At 37.4% G+C, this 21,194-nt stretch overlaps 1 protein-coding gene across 6 annotated transcripts in view; it reads left to right on the top strand.

The window, feature by feature from the left end:
* Positions 1-21,194, top strand: part of ATP7A (ATPase copper transporting alpha) — a 145,294-nt gene that overhangs the window by 72,080 nt on the left and 52,020 nt on the right. For all 6 annotated transcript variants that reach the window (XM_031660425.1, XM_031660421.1, XM_031660423.1 and 3 more), the window contains 3 exons: positions 9,808-10,297; positions 10,808-11,533; positions 20,272-20,478. In XM_031660425.1, the coding sequence (XP_031516285.1) occupies positions 9,808-10,297; positions 10,808-11,533; positions 20,272-20,478 (1,423 nt within the window). The remainder of the gene's footprint in view (positions 1-9,807; positions 10,298-10,807; positions 11,534-20,271; positions 20,479-21,194) is intronic.

Genomic DNA, 21,194 nt, shown 5'->3' with positions numbered 1-21,194 from the left:
AGATTAGTCACTTCACAAGTAAATTTGAAATGCCCTGAAATCTTACAGCTCATATATGAAAGAAACTCTTTTCTCAAATTTGACAGCAGCTCTAAAAATTTATCAATGCCTAGTTGTTATGTTGAAAGGAACATTTCTAAACTATCATTAATTTAAAAAAATTTTATCTAGAGAAAATATTTAACTTTTTATTTTCTTTATATACAAGTGATTTTATAAAGTCGAATGAAGCACTAAAGAATATACAGCCAAAAATATAGGAAAAGAAAGTATCAGAGAGGTATATCAGGCATTATTAATAAAAATGTTTTTGTTATGGATTTTTATGATATTTGTTAGCTTTAAAAACTTATAACTCGTGATTTAAATTTTTTTTTTTTTTTTTTTGAGACAGAGTCTTGCTCTGTCGTCTGAACTGGAATGCGATGGTGCGATCTCGGCTCACTGCAACCTTCGCCCTCCTGGGTTCAAGCAATTCTCCTGTCTCAGCCTCCTGAGTAGCTGGCATTACAGGCACGCGGCACCATGCCCGGCTAATTTTTGTATTTTTAGTAGAGACGGGGTTTCACCATGTTGGCCAGGCTAGTCTCAAACTCAGATGATCCGCCCCCCTCCGCCTTCCGGAGTGCTGGGATTACAGGTGTGAACCACTGCACCCGGCCATATAACTTATGATTTTTGTTATGCGCTTGGAATATTTTCTTTGGTACAAAATTTTGTTGTTTATGGTTTTGTATTCTTTTTTTTAAAGAAGGCCCTTCAAATTTAAGTTTCAGACACCACAAAGTGTGAATTCCTCTCTTTCTAGACATCATATAGAAAACTGTCTTTGCCCAAACATAATTTATAGTCAGAATGTAGTTCAACATGATCATACATAAATATTGATTACTTTTTAAAGAATGTTAAAGCTTAAAATTTCTGCAAATAATTAATGGGAACCAGGCTTAATACCTGGGTGACAGAATAATCTGTACAACAAACCTCTATGATACAAGTTTACCTATGTCACAAACCTGCACATGTACCCCTGAACTTAAAATAAAAGTTAAAAAAGAAATGTACACAAAAAATAATATTTCTGTATCATAACTTCTAGGATTATAATTAAGCCTGAGATGCAGTTCATTTAGAAACCAGATTTGGAGAGAAGAGTGTTTCAACTAAGTCAAGGAGCTCTTGGTAGTGTTTGGAATGAAGTAATATAATTGTGATATTAAATTGAGTAAGTTGTTTTATTGGAAAATGCAACAGCAGAACAGATTAGAGCTTTAATTAACAGAATTCAAAGAGAGTGAATAGTCAGGAAATCTCTAATTTTGGAATAAATAGAATATGACTGTTTGCCTTTGCAACTTTAGAATTTAAATACATTTTAGAAATTATGTCCTAAGTTATACAGTACATAAATGTAATCTTCTTGTTTGTCCTGCCAGTGTTAAGACTGTAGACTTTAAAGGGATTAACCTGAAGTTTAATTTAATCACCCCGGTAGTCTGTTCAAAGGAAAAGTAAAATAGGCAGATAATGTGAAGATCTTTCTCTGGGGTTGTTTGGCCTTTTTGAAAGTAGAAATGTAAAAACAAATTTAATAAGATATAAGTACTGAATGATTCCAAAGGTTAATGCTTTATTAACAAATTAGTTTGTCCCTGAAACTTACAATGCTAACTTTTTAAGTGCTTTTCCCCTTTGATTAGATAAAGGCTATAGTCCATTCACTTAATATAGACTATCCTTTAGAAAAATGACCACATCACGGATCACGAGGTCAGGAGTTCGAGACCAGCCTGACCAACATGTTGAAACCCCATCTCTACTTAAAATACAAAACTTTAGCCGGGCGTGGTGTCGTGCGCCTATAATCCCAGCTACTCAGGAGGCCAAGGCAGGGTAATCGCTGGAACCCTGGAGGCAGAGGTTGCAGTGAGCTGAGATCATGCCACTGCACTCCAGCCTGGGCAACAGAGCAAGACTCCAACTCAATAAATAAATAAATAAATAAAATAAAATAAAATGAAAATGACTACATAAATGCTAGCAGTTACTAAATTCCTCCTTTGGATCAATAAATACATTCGTTACTCCCCTTACAATTAATTGGTGTTTTTATTATTGAAAAAGTAACACATATACAGAGTAAAATTCCTCTCCCAAGGAAAACCAGTTGTCCTATGTATGTGTATCCTTCCAGAAAGACTATTAATATAAAAATTTTTTTTTTTTTAATTTTTTGAGATGGAGTCTCTCGCTCTTGTCGCCCAGGCTAGAGTGCAGTGGTGCGATCTCGGCTCACTGCAACCTCTGCCACCCAAGTTCAAGTGATTGTCCTGCCTCAGCCTCCTGAGTAGCTGGGATTACAGGTGCCTGCCACCATGCCTGGCTAATTTTTGTACTTTTAGTAGAGACGGGTTTTGTGCCATGTTGACCAGGCTGGTCTCGAACTCCTGACCTCAGGTGATCCGCCTGCCTCAGCCTCCCAAAGTGCTGGGATTACAGGCGTGAACCACCGTGCCTGGCCAAAACTGTTTACATGTACCTCAGTATATATACTTGATGTGTGTGTGTCCACTTTTTCTAAAAATGGAAGCATACTATGCACATCATTCTGCACCTTGCTTTTTTTTTTAAATTAGCAAATATATCTTAGATATTGTTCCACATCAATATATAGAGACCCATCTAATATTTTTTCTTTCTATGTGGGACTCTTTTTTTGGCTTCTTAGCTTTTTCTGTGGCAAATGACAGTGCATTGAATATTCTGTTTTTCAAACTGGTGCTCTGTCACCAATACTATATTAGGGTAACATAGGCATTTTTATTATTATACATTAGCAGGTAATAATCATTTATCTATGAAGATGTAGAATCAACTTCAAAGAGGATTAGGTTTCTGATTTAGTTGAACTCTATTCTGAGGATCAGGGGAAGGTCAAATCCAAGATAAAAAAATTAGCAGTGAAGGAATGGTGTAAAGAGGGACTTTCACTATTTCTTTTGTATATTTTTGTATTTATATTTTTATAGCAAACAATCATACATTTGTTGTATAATTTTTGAAGCAAAGTGAAAATACATTAGAAATGGCCAGGCATAGTGGTTCATGCTGTAATCCCAGTATTTTGGGAGGCCAAGGTGGGAGGATTGCTTGAGAACAGGAGTTTGAGAACAGCCTAGGCAGCATAGCAAGACCCTGTCTTTTAAAAAGAGAGAGAAAGAAAGCGAGAGAGAGAGAATGAGAATATATTAGAAATGAGAATTCTGACAAAGTACTCAGTTTAAAGATAGTTTAGTTCGTGAAAAGCAATGCTACAACGTAATAAAAACTAACAGAATCTGCATCTTTTTCATCTTAAAATATTTGATTTTTGAAGTTTTAGATTGATTTTGAACTATTATTTAGTTTTTAAGAATTGTCTTTTTCTAGTTTATAATCTGATTTAAAAGTTTTAAAGTGGTAACCTTTATTTAAGTTACTCAAATAGGATAAATGTTAATGGAGCTTGATGGCTTCCTCTTATGATATTTTAATTTTCAATATTCTATATTGAAATATCAAATAGAGTGTTGCCCTATTAATGTAAACACATTTTATTTTTCAACAAACCATAATGTAATTTGTATTGAGACTGTATGTATTATAAATGAGGATCGTTTTGTTTATTATAAATAGTTTTTAGTTGATTCAAAAGTATATTATGGGTGGTGAATCAAACATATTAGACATTCAGGATAATTGATTAATCATCTCACTTTTCTGATTTCAGTCTCCACATCTATAAAATAACAATCCTTTCAAGCTGTGAAAAATCTCTTATTACCTTTATGTTGAGTTGTTATATGAAAGTGTAAGAAAGTAAGCTTTAAACTATCTGAAGACTCCCACACTGAGCAGCATGCTAACCTGAATTTATTATGATCGTGTATAAATTGATTCCTGGGGGATTAAAAGGAATTTCAATGTGCTAAAACTTGAGCTAAGTTATTTTCCCATAGTGACTTTTAAAAATGTAGAAATATTAGAATGTTGTGATTGTCAGTTCTGTTAAAAACTCAAATATGTTTTAAAACCATTTCAAATTTAAACTAGCATGGGAGAATATGTGAAATGTGAGGGGAAAAAACAACTAAAATTTGGTTCAAACACTAGAAATATTGTATACTGTTCAGATTATTTATAAGCCATACATTGCTCAAACATAGACATAGAATTTTAGTTTTCCAAGGAAATTGTAGATTGTCTAGCCTAATCATTTATAGATGGAAAGAGTGTAGATTTTGGAGTTACATACACCTGCATTTGAACCCTAGCTCTTTCATTTTCTTGTTGGGTTCCTTGGGCAATTTATTCAATTTCCTGGCCTTCATATAGGAACCGGGATCACCTTTGTCTTATTCTGTTCAGGCTCCTATAAGAAAATACCATAAAGTGGGTGGCTTATAAACAACAGAAATGTGTTTCTCACAATTCTGGAAGCTGGGAAGTCCAAAATCAAGGTGCTGGCAAATTTGGTGTCTGGTGAGGATTGACTTCCTGGTTCATGTATGGCACACCTTCTCCCTGTGTCCTCACATGGTTGAAGGGACAGGGGAGCTCTCTCGGACCTCTTTTATTAGGGCACAAATCCCAGTCTTGAGGGCTCTGTCTTCATTATCTAATCACCTCCCAGAGGCCCCCCCACCAATATTATCACCTTGGGAATTCGGATTTCAACATATGAATTTTTGAGGGACACTTTCAGATTATAGCACCTTTCCTTATCAAATAAGAAAGAATACAGAAGAGAAAACATGTACTGATGACAACCTAAGAAGTGGTAGTAACATAGTTTTTTAGTTTTTATAGAAAGTTAGAACTGAAAAGATTATTTTATCTAGTCTCAGGAAACTGAAGCCCTCAGAGGTAGGGTGATTTGTTTAAGGTTCTAGCTTTCATATTGCCTAAGAATAGAAGATACAGTCTTTGTGGGTTTATGCAAATTATACAGAAATCATATGCAAATAAAGTATATTGTGCCTGAATTTCATGTTTGACATTTCAAGAGACACAGAACACCACAAAGATTAAAATAAAGGATCTTTGCAATCCCTGTGACAGCACTCTACACCACCATTAATACTATGAAGGCCACACAGTACGTTTGGTATATTTTACTTTTTTCTCTCCCACTACTGCCTTCATCAAAATAACAGAGAATAGTCCTCCATCGTCAGTCTTTCCTATAAGCTATATTTATAATTTGTAGGCTGTTACATTTATTTTCAGAGGAACTTTTTTTTTTGTTTCCTGAGACAGAGTTTTACTCTCTTGCCCAGGCTGGAGTGCAGTGGCGCGACCTCCGCCTCCGGGTTCAAGCGATTCTTGTGCCTCAGCCTCTTGAGTAGCTGGGATTACAGGCGCCCACCACCATGCCCAGATAATTTCTATATTTTTAGTAGAGATGGGGTTTCACCATGTTGGCCAGGCTGGTCTTGAACTCCTGGTCTCAAGTGATCCACCCACCTTGGCCTCCCAAAGTGCTGGGATTACAGGCATGAGTCACCACTCTGGCCCAGAGGAACGATTGATATAATGGAAAAATAGTTCCTCTGAAAATAAAAATAACAGCCTTGGTTCCTAAAAAAGATTATGAGAAAAAGACAAGCTGTTGAAATATTGGAGCAATGTGGGGAATGAGGAAGGTGGGATAGGGCAGGGAAGGGAGATTATTTTTGGAGCAGGGGTTGGGGTTAGAGGACGTATGAAAGGAGAGCAGCACAGACCCAGAATCAGACTGCCGCCAGCACTTTCCAGCTGTATGGAGTTTGCCTGGAAATGCTCACCATTGTATCTCTAGCAGCTAGCATACTGCCGGGCACATAATGAGCATTCAGTAAATATTTGTTGAATATGTACTAAATATTTGTTGAATACGTAAGTACCTTTTTTTTTTTTTTTTTTTTTTTTGAAACGAAGTCTTGCTTTGCCGCCAAGCCTGCAGTGCAGTGGCGCAATCTTGGCTCACTGCAACCTCCGCCTCCCGGGTTCAAGTGATTCTCCTGGCCCAGCCTCTCGAGTAGCTGGGATTACAGGCATGCGCCACCACGCCCAGCTAATTTTTGTATTTTTGGTAGAGACGGGTTTCCCTGCGTTGGCCAGGCTGGCCTCAAACTGTGATCTCAAGTGATCCACCCGCCTCAACCTCCCAAAGTGCTAGGATTACAGGTGTGAGCCACCGTGCCTGGCCTATAAGTACCATTTTGACTTCCTGCCCAAAGATTTAGCACCCAGAGCTGTACTGTGAATTTGTTTCCTTTGAGACCTTAGGTTTGAAAAGTCTCTTTGCTATCTAACATTCAGAGGAAAAGTTGAGTGCTGTTAACCCTGAAGACGGATACTTTTGTTTGTGCTGAGTGTGGTTGGTCAGTTTTTAAAACAGAAATAGAATTTACTAAAGGAAGTGTTTTCTCATCTGCAGCGTGCAAGTAGCATAGGGTACTCTGACTTCTCTTTTGTATAGAATTTTATGCATAGTTTTCTGATGCCTTTTATAAATAAAAGATAGGCTAAAGCAGTTAGAAAGTATAGCAAACCATCCAGTGACAAAGTGATTTTTTTTTTTTTTTTTTTTTTGAGACAGAGCCACACTCTGTCACCCAGGCTGGAGTGCAGTGGCACGATTTTGGCTCACTGCAGCCTTGACGTTCGGCCTCAGGCAATCCTCCCACCTCAGCCCCTTGAGTAGCTAGGACTACAGGAGTGTGCCACCATGCCTGGGTAATTTTTGTACTTTTTGTAGAGACAGGGTTCCACCATGTTGCCCAGACTGGTCTGGAATTCCTGAGCTCAAGCTATCTGCCCAACTACCTTGGCATCCCAAAGTGCTAGGATTACAGGCGTGTGCCACCTGGCCTGACGAAGTGATTTTTGCTTTTAAAATGAGAACAATTTCTGACTGGCTATGTTGGTAAATTGATATTTTTGGGGAGCGGGTGGGTACAGGGGAACCAGGTCTTGTTTAAGATGTGCCAGATACAACATATTTGAAGGGCAAGAATCCTTTACCTTGGTACTTTATCAGAAAAAGTATAGTAGTACCTAAAGCTATACCACCCAAGAATGGTCTGTGATGATGGAAATACTGTGTATCCGCCCTGTCTGGTAGGGCTAACCACATTGTCCAATGAGCACTTGAAATTTGGCTAGTGCAACCGAGGAACTGAATTTTTAATCTTATTTAATAATTTTTTTTTGTTTAAAAAATAATCATCTGGTAAAATAGACTTTTTTGGGTATATAGTTCTATGAATTTTTTGTTTTAGTTTTGTGAATGTTAACACATGTATAGATTTGTTTAACACCAACACAATCAGGACATAGTGCAGCCCTGTTACCCCTAAAAAACTCCCTCTTGCTACCATTTTCCCTACCTCTAACCCCTGGAAACCACTGTTCTGTTCTCCATCTTCCCCTTTAGTCAGAAAGTTTAAATTATTTACAGTCATTTTCTCAATCCTAAAATCACTTCAGAAGAGTGAAATTAAAGTTTAAAAGAGGCCCTCTAAAAACACAAGGACACAAAAGCCTTCATTTGATGGTGGCTACTGTTATATTGCATCTCTTTCAGTAGTATATATCTCAACTATACGTGGTTTGACTATTCTGCGTTTTTTTTTCATGGAAAATGTTATATAGTATAATCCAAAACCAAATATAAATTATTTCTCCACTTCTGTTTTGGATCATTTATGCTAGTGATTTCCTCCATCCCTAAGAACCAACTAGCCAAGTAGAATTATCAGAGTCTTAGAAACTTTCCATGCCATGGGTACATTTTACATTTTCACCCAAATACACAGTCATCAATTATCAAGCTAAAGGAAGAAATAAAAATATGTTCATTAAAATAAGTGAAAGATTTAACTAACTATTGTAGACAATTTTAAGAGATATTTTCTATGCTGAATTACTTATATCTTTGAGTTTTTATTTTATAGAGCAAGGCTTTTCACTAGAAATTAATAACACCCATATTTAACTGCTTTTTGAATATTAATATCCTACTGCCATCTCAAAAATCAATAGGTCCAGCACTGAATTTATCATCTCTCCTTTCCCTCCACTTTAACTTCTTAATTTCTTCCTGATTTCCTCCTCTCTTTCTGATATCAGTTAATGGCACCACCATCTATCTATCCACTGACCCAAACCAGATACCTTTAAGTCATTCAAGTTACCTCCTTTACCCTATACATCTTGTTAGGAGGCCCTATCCTCCTAAATATATCTTGGAGCTGCCTCTTTTCTCTTTGTCCCCAATATTCATGTCTTAATTCAGACCCTCTATTGCACTACTGTTGCAGTAGCCTCCTAGCTGATAGTCCTCCCTCCTGTATCACTCCACCCTATTCCACTGTCATCTTCCACATTGCCTCCACAATGATCGTTCTCTAAAATGAAAATCTAATCACATAATTCTCTGCTTAACTTTTCCATGGCTTTCTGTTACCTATAGGATAAATCACAACCATAATTGGCATATAGAACCCCATAATAGAGCAGTTGCTGAATTCTCAAGCCTCTTACCTTTCTCTACTTTTTTGTTTCCATTCGTCTGAAATTCCCTGCCTCATATATCCTTGCTGATTCCTGTTTGTCCTTTAACACTTAGGTATTATCTCTCCTAAGAAGACTTTTCTGACCCCTATTCCCAGGGATGAATGGGTATCCCTTTTCTGTATTCTCTGTCCTATTGTTCCTGTGACATGTTCAGCTTTGTATCCTGAGAATCCCAGTTCCTGACACACATAATAAGTGCTCAATAAATAGTAGTTGCTCAATGTTTAATTTTATAAATTCACTGCTGTTACAAAGAACTTTCCTATCTATTTACTCATATGATCCTTATAATAGCCCTGGAAGATAATAGGACATATTTTCTCATTGTTCAGATGGTAGAACTAATAAGTGTGGTTAGCTAATAAGTGGAGAATTGATGCTGGAATTTAAATGTTTTGACTCCCAACCGGGTATTTGTGTGTGTGTCTGTGTGTGTGTGTGTGTATGTATCTTCATCATGAATCTTTGTAAGATGTCAGCCAAAGAGATGCAGTCATGACAGTAGTTAAATTATATGCAGTAACTAAGCTTTAAGAATATAATAATTGTTTTATCATCTAATTGGGCAAAACAATAAAGATGTTCTTATTTTGAACAAAATTAATAGTATGCTCTAGTGACTTAGGGGGATATAGGAGTATATGCTATAAAATCCTATGAATACTGCCTTCACTCATAAACTGGCATGTTTATACTTTTTCTTGCCAACAAAGTTATCCTAATTGAACATTATTTTTATTTTTTAAAAATGATATATAATAGTTATACATATTTTTAGGAAATTGAACATTTTAAAAGATTAAACTTCATATTACCTTTTGTTTTTCTGGAGCTGATCCTGTTTCATGTATAACCTTTTCAGTTGGTAGAGTTTGAAGTGTTGGAGTAATTTATGAAAGGAGGTGGAAGGAAAGAGTAGTTTGTACTCTGTTGTGAAATTCTAGGGTGTGTTTGTCAGTATACATGTTTCAAATGCCTGATAGGTACCATAGTCACATACGTCTGCATATATAACTTTACCATTCTTGTAGGTACACAAGACATTTTATGTTTCTTTCTAACAAGAAGGGTAAAAATGAAAACTAATAGGGAAACTCCATTAGACTGAGTTGTCTCACTCTTCTTGAATGTGGTGTGATGATTGATATTTTAAATCCTATGTGATAGAATTTAATTAAACTGACTTTTGGAATTTCCTTCCAAAAGGTATCACTGGAAGAAAAAAATGCAACTATTATTTATGACCCTAAACTACAGACTCCAAAGACCCTACAGGAAGCTATTGATGACATGGGCTTTGATGCTGTTCTCCATAATCCTGACCCTCTCCCTGTTTTAACTGACACCTTGTTTCTGACTGTTACGGCTTCACTGGCTTTGCCATGGGACCATATCCAAAGCACATTGCTCAAGACCAAGGGTGTGACACACATTAAAATTTACCCTCAGCAAAGAGCTGTAGCAGTGACAATAATCCCTTCTATAGTGAATGCCAATCAGATAAAAGAGCTAGTTCCAGATCTCAGTTTAGATACTGGAACACTGGAGAAAAAGTCAGGAGCTTGTGAAGATCATAGTATGGCTCAAGCTGGTGAAGTCATGCTGAAGATGAAAGTGGAAGGGATGACCTGCCATTCATGTACTAGCACCATTGAAGGAAAGATTGGGAAACTGCAAGGTGTTCAGCGAATTAAAGGTAATGTGTCTGGTGTTGTTTGATTGTTTTGTAAGGCTTAGGTGTCTGTTTTGCTCTTTTAACTTTTTCCTTTCTTCTTAAGCATGAGTTTTGAATCCATGGGACTAGAGTGCTTGCTGTATCATTGAGGTACAGCATATTCCCAGGATTAATGTCAGGAAAGTAATGATTATAATTAAAGGTTACATAAACCTTGAACTGAAGAAAAGGCAGCTGGGTTGGCAATTCGTGGAATTCAGGGTTCTTAACACAACATGACTAGCGTACTCTTTACCTCTAATATATTTTACTCAGGCATGGAGAAACTTGGAGACCATAGCTACAGTGGTCCTATCTCTTACTTGTTTCTAGTCTATGCCAATAACATTTTCTGAAAAGAAAAAAAAAATTAAGAAAAGATGATGACAAGAATGAGAAAGAAACAATTATTTGTGGTTATTTAGAAAACAGGATGTTTTCTGAAGTAGCCCAGGAATAACTAAATTAATTATGTTTCTTTTTATTAACTAGTCTCCCTGGACAATCAAGAAGCTACCATTGTTTATCAACCTCATCTTATCTCAGTAGAAGAAATGAAAAAGCAGATTGAAGCTATGGGCTTTCCAGCATTTGTCAAAAAGCAGCCCAAGTACCTCAAATTGGGAGCTATTGATGTAGAACGTCTAAAGAACACACCAGTTAAATCCTCAGAAGGTTCACAGCAAAGGAGCCCATCATATACCAATAATTCAACAGCCACTTTCATCATTGATGGCATGCATTGTAAATCATGTGTGTCAAATATTGAAAGTACTTTATCTGCACTCCAATATGTAAGCAGCATAGTAGTTTCTCTAGAGAATAGGTCTGCCATTGTGAAGTATAATGCAAGCTCAGTCACTCCAGAATCCCTGAGAAAAGCAATAGAGGCTGTATCACCGGGGCAATATAGAGTTAGTATCGCAAGTGAAGTTGAGAGTACCTCAAACTCTCCCTCCAGCTCATCTCTTCAGAAGACTCATTTGAATGTAGTTAGCCAGCCTCTGACACAAGAAACTGTGATAAACATTGATGGCATGACTTGTAATTCCTGTGTGCAGTCTATTGAGGGTGTCATATCAAAAAAGCCAGGTGTAAAATCCATACGAGTCTCCCTTGCAAATAGCAATGGGACTGTTGAGTATGATCCTTTACTAACCTCTCCAGAAACCTTGAGAGGAGCAATAGAAGACATGGGATTTGATGCTACCTTGTCAGGTAATTATCATTTTTTCTTTGATTACCCTAATGTTCTTTTACTTCCATTTTGCGCTGCTTTAGGAATTTATCAATGAGAGATGATTCTTAGGCACTGTAATTCCACTTTTGCAAATAAGTCCTATGGAGGTAGCCAACAGTGTATACAAAGATGCATAAGGATGTTTGTATTATTGCTTATGATATTTAAAAACTGGAAACAATAAATAACTCATGGTACAACTATAAATAACTCATGATGACATGCTATGAAGTCATAAAACATTATGGCATTAAAGATAATTAATGCCACAGGAAGCTGTCTGAGATATTTTGTCAAATGAAAAAAAAAAGCTGAAAAGCTATATATATACTGTGATCAACATTTTATAAAGAAATGTATCTGAATTTATACCATGTATATATTGTTTATGTATATGAATAAGATTCCTGGTAGGACATGAACCAGAATTTTAACAGTGATTATCTTTGGGTGGTAGGATAAATGTGATTTTTGTTTCCATTGTGCTTTCCTGGGTTTATAAGTTGTTTTTACAATAAGAATGTATGTATGTAGCTATGTATTTATATAATGGGGAAAACCAGTGCTCTTTTAAAAACAAAGTAATTGAAATAAGTAATAGGATTTTAACTATAATTTTATATTTAGGCATTCAAATTAAACTGACTCCAGAGCCGTCACAAAGTTTTCGTATTTCTTGACAGCTCTTACCTTTGAATTGAAACAAAAACTGTGTATTCAATGGAATTTAATTATGTGAAATTGTTCTTTTGAACCAGAATTGAACCTGGCCTTGAATTAAACTGGAAAATGCCCAGATGAAATTTTTTGCTTGAAATAACAATTGAAAAGTTTTACCACCAATTTCTAGACAATATAATTAATCTTTGCTATCCTGATTAGAATGAAAGATATCAAATAGTAATATTCCCTTTTTAGACTCCCTGAAGCTGAGTAAAAGATTTTACTAAACACATGTCTAAATTGTTATGGTAGATTAATGTCAGTGAGAGAGGACTCAGAGGTATACCATTATTAATTTTTAGTTCTTAACTTTTGTATTGATGACAAATGGTAGAAATTATAGAATTCTCACTTTTTAAATTATACTTTAAGTTCTAGGGTACATGTGCAAGGTGTGCAGGTTTGTTGCATATGTATACATGTGCCATGTTGGTGTGCTGCACCCATTAACTCATCATTTACATTAGGTATATCTCCTAATGCTATCCCTCCCCGCTCCCCGCACCCCACGACAGGCCCCAGTGTGTGATGTTCCCCTTCCTGTGTCCAAGTGTTCTCATTGTTCAATTCCCACCTATGAGTGAGAATTCTCACTTTTAAAAATTGACACATAGTTCACGTACCATAAAATTTGCCCATTTAAGGTACACAACCCAGTGGTTGTTAGTATATTTACAGAGTTTTCCAGCCATCATCACTATATAATTTTAGAACTTTTTTATCACTCCCAAAAGAAATCACATGCCCATTAGCAGTCATTGCCCATTTCTTCTTCCCCTCCCCAAGCTCCTGATAACAACTGTTCTACTTTGTGTCTCTGAATTTGACTATTCTAGGTACCTCATTTAAGTGGAATCATACAACATTTGTCCTTTTGTGCCTGGATTCTTTTATTCAGCATAATGTTTTCAAGGTCCATCCATGTTGTAGTATGTATTAGAACATCATTCCTTTTTATTGCTGAATGTTATTCCATTGTATGGATATATCACATTTTTGTTTCTTCATTCACCAGTTGATGGGAATTTGGATTGTCTCCACTCTCTTGCCTATTATGTATAATACTGCTATGAACAATTTGAGTTCAAATTTTTGTATGAACATATGTTTTTATTTCTCCTGGGTATATACCTAGGAGTGGAATTGCTGGGTCCTATGGCAACTAAACTTTTTGAGGGACTGCCAGACTGTTTTTCAAAGTAGCTGTGCCATTTTACATTACCATCTGAAATTCTCAGAATCTGGCCAGGTACGGTGGCTCACACCTGTAATCCTAGCACTTTTGGAGGCTGAGGCAGGCAGACCACTTGAGCGCAGAAGTTCGAGACCAGCCTGTGTAACATGATGAAACCCCGTCCCTACAAAAAATACAAAAATCAGCTGGGCATGGTGACACACACCTATAGTCCCAGCTACTCAGGAGGCTAAGATGGGAGGATCGCTTAAGCCTGGAAGTCAAGGCTGCAGTGAGCCGTGATCATGTCACTGTACTCCAGCCTGGGTGACAGAACAAGACCCTGTCTTTAAAAAAAAAACAGATTTTAGATTAGAATCTAATCTTAAAAAATAGATTCTTTTTTTGTTTTTTGTTTTGTTTTGTTTTTGAGACGGAATCTTGTTCTGTCGTCCAGGCTAGAGTGCAATGGCATGATCTCGGCTCACTGCAACCTCCGCCTCCCAGGTTCAAACAATTCTCCTGCCTCAGCCTCCTGAGTAGCTGGGATTATAGGTGTCTGACACCATGCCTGGCTAATTTTTGTATATTTAGTGGAGATGGGGTTTCACCATCTTGGTCAGGCTGGTCTCGAACTCCTGACCTCGTGATCCACTGGCCTCTGCCTCCCAAAGTGTTGGAATTACAGGTGTGAGCCACCATGCCTGGCCTTTAGATTCTTTTGCTCTAAAAATGAGATACATAGTTCTCTATTAGAAAATTCATATAGAACACTAAAATGTTAAAGAGACTCTAGTACCAAAAGCCTGAACAAAGTATAGGAAATCCATAATTGCAAAAGGAAATAATTATGAAACCAGAAGAAAAATTTAAGTTGGAAATAAGTGCAGTTATATCAGGGAGTCATAAAAATAACTAAAATTAGTTTCAGCAAATTTTTGTTTTACCTATCACCACTTAATTTTTTTTTTTCCTTCTTTTTGAGACAGAGTCTTGCTCTGTCACCCAGGCTGAAGTGCAATGGCGCGATCTTGGCTCACTACAACCTCTGCGCCCCGGGTTCGAGTGATTCTCCTGCCTCAGTCTCCCAAGTAGCTGGGGTTACAGGTGCGCGACACCATGCCCAGCTGATTTTTTTGTATTTTTAGTAGAGACAGGGTTTCACCGTGTTGGTAAGTCTGGTCTCGAACTCCTGACCTCTGGTGATCTGCCTGCCTTGGCCTCCCAGAGTGCTGGGATTACAGGCGTGAGCCACCGTGTCTGGCCCACTTACATTTTTTAAAATTTTTGAAAATGACAGTGTTTGAAATTATATTGATTCACATTTCACTACTTCATAATGTTGGATTATTTCTCAGAGCTTCTATTAAATTAAAATACTTTGATATGCATAAGGTATTATGTTGTCAATAATGAACACCACATAAATTAGTTTATATCAGTATCACCAAAACAAGTTACTTACATTGTAATATTCCTATGCCTCTGACATATAGGAACCCAAATATAATCATCTTATATCACATGGTATAAAACTGAAATATTTTTCATGTTCACATATGGTATCTGTCATTACAGTAAGCAAGGGCATCATAAACTTTCAGATGGGACTCAAAAACAGAATTTTTTCTATTCAGTTGGGTTTATATTTTTGCGACTTACATTTTTACAAGTGTGGTTCACAGACCAGCAGCACCTGGGACCTTGTTAGAAATCAGACTCTGGCCCTACTGCAGACCCAGTAAATCAAATTCTCCATTTTAATTTTAATGAGCTTTCCAGGTAATCCATTTGCACATTAAAATTTGAGAACACTGATCTACATAATGTGATGCATTGACCTTTAAATCTCTAAGTTAAATCTATAATAACTTTGTTTACATAAACAAGTCCAGAAATTTGACTGAAGACAATAATAATATCAGTCATAACAACATTTCGATCAACGATGGACCACATAGACGATGGTGGTCCCATAAGATTATAATGGAGCATATATAGAAACCTCATATAAGGCATTTGATATTGGCATAGCAGATCAAGCAGGAGAAATGATATTCATTAATGGTGCTGGGACATTTGGTGTTCCATCTGAAAAAATATATATAAATACAAAGAGCATCTAGCTTTGTGTAAGTACACTCTGTGATGTTCACACAATGATGAAATTGCCTAAAGCATTTTTCAGAACATATTCCCATCATTTAAGTGACTCATGACTGTATAATATTAAATATTATAATTTAAAATAGCTTTTTTTTTTTTTTTAGGAGAAAAGGCATATAAATTTGTTTGATCATAGTTTTACATGACATGGGAGCCTTCAGAATGAAGACTCAAAGATACAGGAGAAACTGCCCATTTCTGTGCTTAGATTTAACACAATATGGATAGCTAAAATAGCTAGCATTTTATTATTATTATTATTATTGTTATTATTGGAGACAGTTGACACTCTGTTGCCCAGGCTGGAGTGCAATGGCGTGATCTCGGCTCACTGCAACCTCTGCCTCCCAGGTTCAAGCAATTCTCTTGCATCAACCTCCCGAGTTGCTGGGATTACAGGTGCATGCCACCATGCCCTATTTTTGTATTTTTAGTAGAGACGGGGTTTCGCCATGTTGGCCAGGCTGGTCTTGAGCTCCTGACCTCAGGTGATCCGCCTGCCTCGGCCTTCCAAAATGCTGGGATTACAGGTGTGAGCCACCACACCCAGCCAAAATAGCTAGCATTTTATGAGGGTTTATATAACAGATGTGAGCAGAGTAAAAGCAACTTTTTAATTACCTTAGATGATCAAACTAGTAAATGGAATTCAGGAGTATTTGAACATTCTCTGGCACCATGTATAGCATCTACCTACTCCTTAGGAACTATGACTGCAGCATGTTCACTAACTTTTTTTTTTTTTTTTTTTTTGAGACACAATCTTGCTCTGTTGCCCAGGCTAGAGTGCAGTGGCATGATCACGGCTCACTGCAGCCTTGACTTCAGGGCTTAAGCTATCTTCCCACCTAAGCCTCTTGAGTAGCTGGGACTATAGGCATGTACCACCACACCTGGCTAATTTTTTTGTATTTTTTGTAGAGATGGAGTCTCACTTTGTTGCCTAGGCTGTTCTCAAACTCCTGGGCTCAAGCAGTCCACCCACCTTGGCCTCCCAAAGTGCTGGGATTACAGGTTTGGGCCACCATGCCTGGCCTCAGTAACTTTTAGCAATGTCTTTTACCTCAACCTACTATTGTTAAGGGCCCCGGGAATCAATTATTCAACAAATGATTACCAGGAGCCAGTTATATGCCCTGCATCTGTTAGGGCTTATAACATACATACTAATGGCCATGATGGGTAGGTAAAAAACCTTGGCATAGTGAATGTCATCATAAAATAATTGATAGAGCTTAACTACAGTGACCCATATTATCGGGACAAAAGGTTGATATGAAATGATTGCATTCTGTGATTCTGCTAGAGATTAGAGTTTAAGATTTCACCGGAATTGTAACTACCCATTTTTTAAAGTGTAAGTGTCAGTGCTGATCCAGGTCTCACAGTCTACCTCTGCAACCCATTCTCATACAGAAGGATTGACACATTTTGCCTTTGTATCATACTAGTCCTAGGTGAGCTATAAATCTTAAAAGAGGTCCTGAGAGGCCAGACGCAGTGGCTCACACCTGTAATCTCACAACTTTGGGAGGCCGAGGCGGGTGGATCACCTGAGGTCAGGAGTTCAAGACCAGCCTGGCCAACATGGTGAAACCCCGTCTCTACTAAAAATGCAAAAATTAGCTGGGCGTGGTGGTGGGCGCCTGTAATCCCAGCTACTTGGGAGGGAGGCTGAGGCAGGAGAAACACTTGAACCTGGGAGGCGGAGGTTGCAGTAAGCCGAGATTGCGCCACCGCAATAGCTGGGGAAAAAAAGAAAAAAATTAAATCTCAAAAAAAAAAAAAAAAAAAAAAAAGAGAGAGATAGAAAAATGGGAGATGCCTTTTATCCTGACTATCTATATCATCATTTCCTTAAAGTAAAAAGGCATAATATATGAAGTAATCACTAACCAATTAAAGCAATCTAAATACTTGATTAAATTCCTTCCTTTTTGTGCCTTTTTATTTTTGTTTGTTTGTTTGTTTTGAGAAGGAGTCTTGCTCTGTCACGCAGGCTGGAGTGCAGTGGCACAATCTTGGCTCACTGCAACCTCTGCCTCCTGGGTTCAAGCGATTCTCCTGCCTCAGCCTCCCGAGTAGCTGAGATTACAGGCTCACGCCACCATGCTCGGCTAATTTTTGTGGTTTTTTTTTAGTAGAGACGGGGTTTCACCATGTTAGCCAGGCTGGTCTCGAACTCCTGACCTTGTGATCCACCCGCCTTGGCCTCCCGAAGTGCTGGGATTACAGGCGTGAGCCACCAGGCCCGGCTGTGACTTTTTATTTTTAACTAATTTCAAGCTTACAAAAAACTTCAAGAAGTAGTAGAGAATTCCTGTTTACCAATTTCATGCAGGTTCCACAGTTAATATTTTACATCGCTTATCATTCTCTCTTAATAGATAGATATACATTTATATATATACACACACATACATACATTTTTTTCTGAACTATTTGAGAGTAAGCTGCAGACATGATGTTTATAATTATTTTAAAGCCATTTTTAGATTATTTATTTATTCTTCACATTACACCAGAGGCTGAACTTCACATCAGTTTTGAGTATCAGATTGGAAATCCTTTCTTGAAATATTTGGAATAGTTTGTAATTGTTGCCTCAAGTGCGGGAAAATCAACTTTCCTTTGAATTTATTTAAAAGTTTAAGTAGTGTTGTTACAGCCTGTAGAAAAATTAATTAAAAGAAACCAGGCATTTTATTCATTGTGACCTTTTAACACCCTTGTTGTCTCTGTGGAGGATGGAGAAGCCTTTGCTTTTTTGCTTGCCACACTCACAGAGCTAAAGGATACAATTTTATGGATCTTTGTTTAGAGGTCATGCTAAGGTAGCTAAAAGAGACTACCTCTATGACTTATTTTAATATAACACTGTACTCCCAGAGTGTGAAAATTGCAGACGGTATTCCAGGTTACCTCTGGTACCTAAAATAATGAAATTGCTCTGGAACAACAGGTAAAGTGATGGGCAGAAGAAACTTTATTTTCATTGTCCAAGTTCATAATTAAATCTCAATAGTAATTATGAGAGAATGAAGGAACCTTCTGGTTGGATTAAAATAATGGTTTTATTCAAAACCAAAGCGATTTCTTTTTGGCTACTGAGCCTCCTTTTTGTTTTTCTTTGGTTTTTTAAAAAATGTAACAGCAGTACTATTTGGTAAATTTCACAGTCTATGTTCTAAATAATGTTCTCACAATCTGAATCAGTATCTTTCTAAAGTGATTCAATTAAGACCGGAGATGGGCTAATTAAGGAACACTGTACTGTTCAAAGTGTCCTTTGCTGGAATCATCCAAAATCCAAACCTCAGTGTCATGCGGTGTTCCCATGTGACAGACTTGTACACATACCCCCTGAATCTAAAATAAAAGTTGAAAAATTTTTTTTAAGTGTCCTTTGCTATACTCAGACCTAGGCTGGCAGCACTGCCATCACCTCAGAGCTTGGTGGAAATGGAGAATCTCAGACCCCACCTTAGATGTACTGAGCCAGAACCTGCATTTTAACAAGCTCCCCCAGGTGATTGTATATGCATTCAGATTTAAGAGGCGTTAATATACTTATTTGAGAAGTCTACATTCTTCTGTAGGGAAATGGTCAGGCTTTTGTTAAAGTTTCTTCCAAATATGCTCATCTTCAACATCCTGCAAACCAACTCTTCTGTGCAGGGGTTCCTTTGTGTCCTAGCTAAATAGACATGAGCTGGTGTTTTGTCTAAGGACAAGAATGAACAAATTAGATAGGCTAGTGGAAATTTGCTCTTTTCTTCCTTTCCTCTATGAGGGAGGAGAAAATCTTTGGCTTTTTTTTTTTTTTTTTCAGGTGCAGGGATGTGTTAGAATAATTTCTCCTTTCTTGGGAGGTAATTAATACTGCAGTGGATAAACTAAAACAAAATAGCAGAATTTCAGAGACTTCAGGGGAGCTTCTGGGATGATATGAGCTTCCACAGTCCATAAATATTCTCCGAATACTCCATTGTGCAAAATAGACTTTTTGCTGACTTATTCCTTGCCTCTTCTACCACTGTCCACAGACATTTAAAAATTTTTAAATATTATATATGTATGTTAAAAATTCAAAAAATATAGAAGTATAGATAGAGGAAATTTATTCATCTGTCTGTGGTTCTATTCCTGCCACTGTTAATAGTTTGGTATGTAACCCCTCAGCCTTTCTTATGCATGTTTTCATCTATGCATACACTAAAAATTTTTTTTAAATATCAGCACACTGCAGTGCTGTTTTTGCAAATTGCTTTTTGTTCCACTTAATATATTGTGAATTGCTTCGATGCCAGTATGCCGATCATCAACATGATGGTCAAATTTCATTATAAAAATAAGAACTATCCATTAACAAACTACTCTCTCTCTGTGATTGGGAGTAGAGATAATGGCTAGAAGAAAAAAAGTTTTGTTTATTCAGGTAACTCAGATTTTCCTGGGAATTGGGATGGGAAGTATTGACATAGGAAGTCACTGCAGAGAAGTGTAGAGATAACTTAATGCTAATGGATAGTAGGAACTTGCTGGTTTTAAAAGAATAGATTGTCAGTGCCTGGAGGTATGGATTGTGAGTGAGGCAATGATGCAGTTGAATGATCAATACTGCAAATGAAAAGAATCTTTCCCTTTCCACAGACACTAATGAGCCGTTGGTAGTAATAGCTCAGCCTTCATCGGAAATGCCACTTTTGACTTCAACTAATGAATTTTATACTAAAGGGATGATACCAGTTCAAGACAAGGAGGAAGCAAAGACTTCATCTAAGTGTTACATACAGGTCACTGGCATGACTTGTGCTTCCTGTGTAGCAAACATTGAACGGAATTTAAGACGGGAAGAAGGTGAGACACTCTTGAAGCTTGTTATTTTATGTGCTAGTTTGGGAACTCCATCTTTTTTGTTCTCTTACATGTTTTGTAACTATGTTTATGATTCTTGGTATAAGGCCTCATAAAAATTTTCATTTTCAGTAATGTGTGGGACAACCCTGATGTCCCGGAAGCCAGTTTTTGTTAGTGTTTTGTTCCCTTAGATAAAGTTCCTCTCTTGTTTACCTCATGATCACATTTGTATATCTATGAAATTCGTAAAAACAATGGCAGAAAGAAATACACGAGATTACTATATTTTATAGATCATGGTTGTGTTGGATTTAAAGGAACATAATTTTTTTTTTTTTTTTGAGACTGAGTCTTGCTCTGTCGCCCAGGCTGGAGTGGAGTGGCGCGATCTCAACTCACTGCAACCTCTGCCTCCTGGGTTTAAGTGATCCTTCTGCCTCAGCCTCCCGAGTAGATGGGACTACAGGCGCGTACCACCACGCCCGGCTAATTTTTGTATTTTCAGTAGAGACGGGGTTTCACCATGTTGACCAGGCTGATCTCAAACTCCTGACCTCAGGTGATCCACCCACCTCGGGCTCCCAAAGTGCTGGGATTACAGGCGTAAGCCACCACACCCGGCCCATAAATTTTCTTCTAAAGCTATGCCTAAAACTGACAACTAGAATATTTAAAAGTTTCATTATTACTATACCCAGACCAAGCACCAGGCCAAA

Source organism: Papio anubis, chromosome X, assembly GCF_008728515.1.
Source record: "Papio anubis isolate 15944 chromosome X, Panubis1.0, whole genome shotgun sequence".
Taxonomy (NCBI): domain Eukaryota; kingdom Metazoa; phylum Chordata; class Mammalia; order Primates; family Cercopithecidae; genus Papio; species Papio anubis.
Note: the sequence above shows the minus strand (reverse complement) of the source record. Positions and strands in the feature narration are given on the sequence as shown.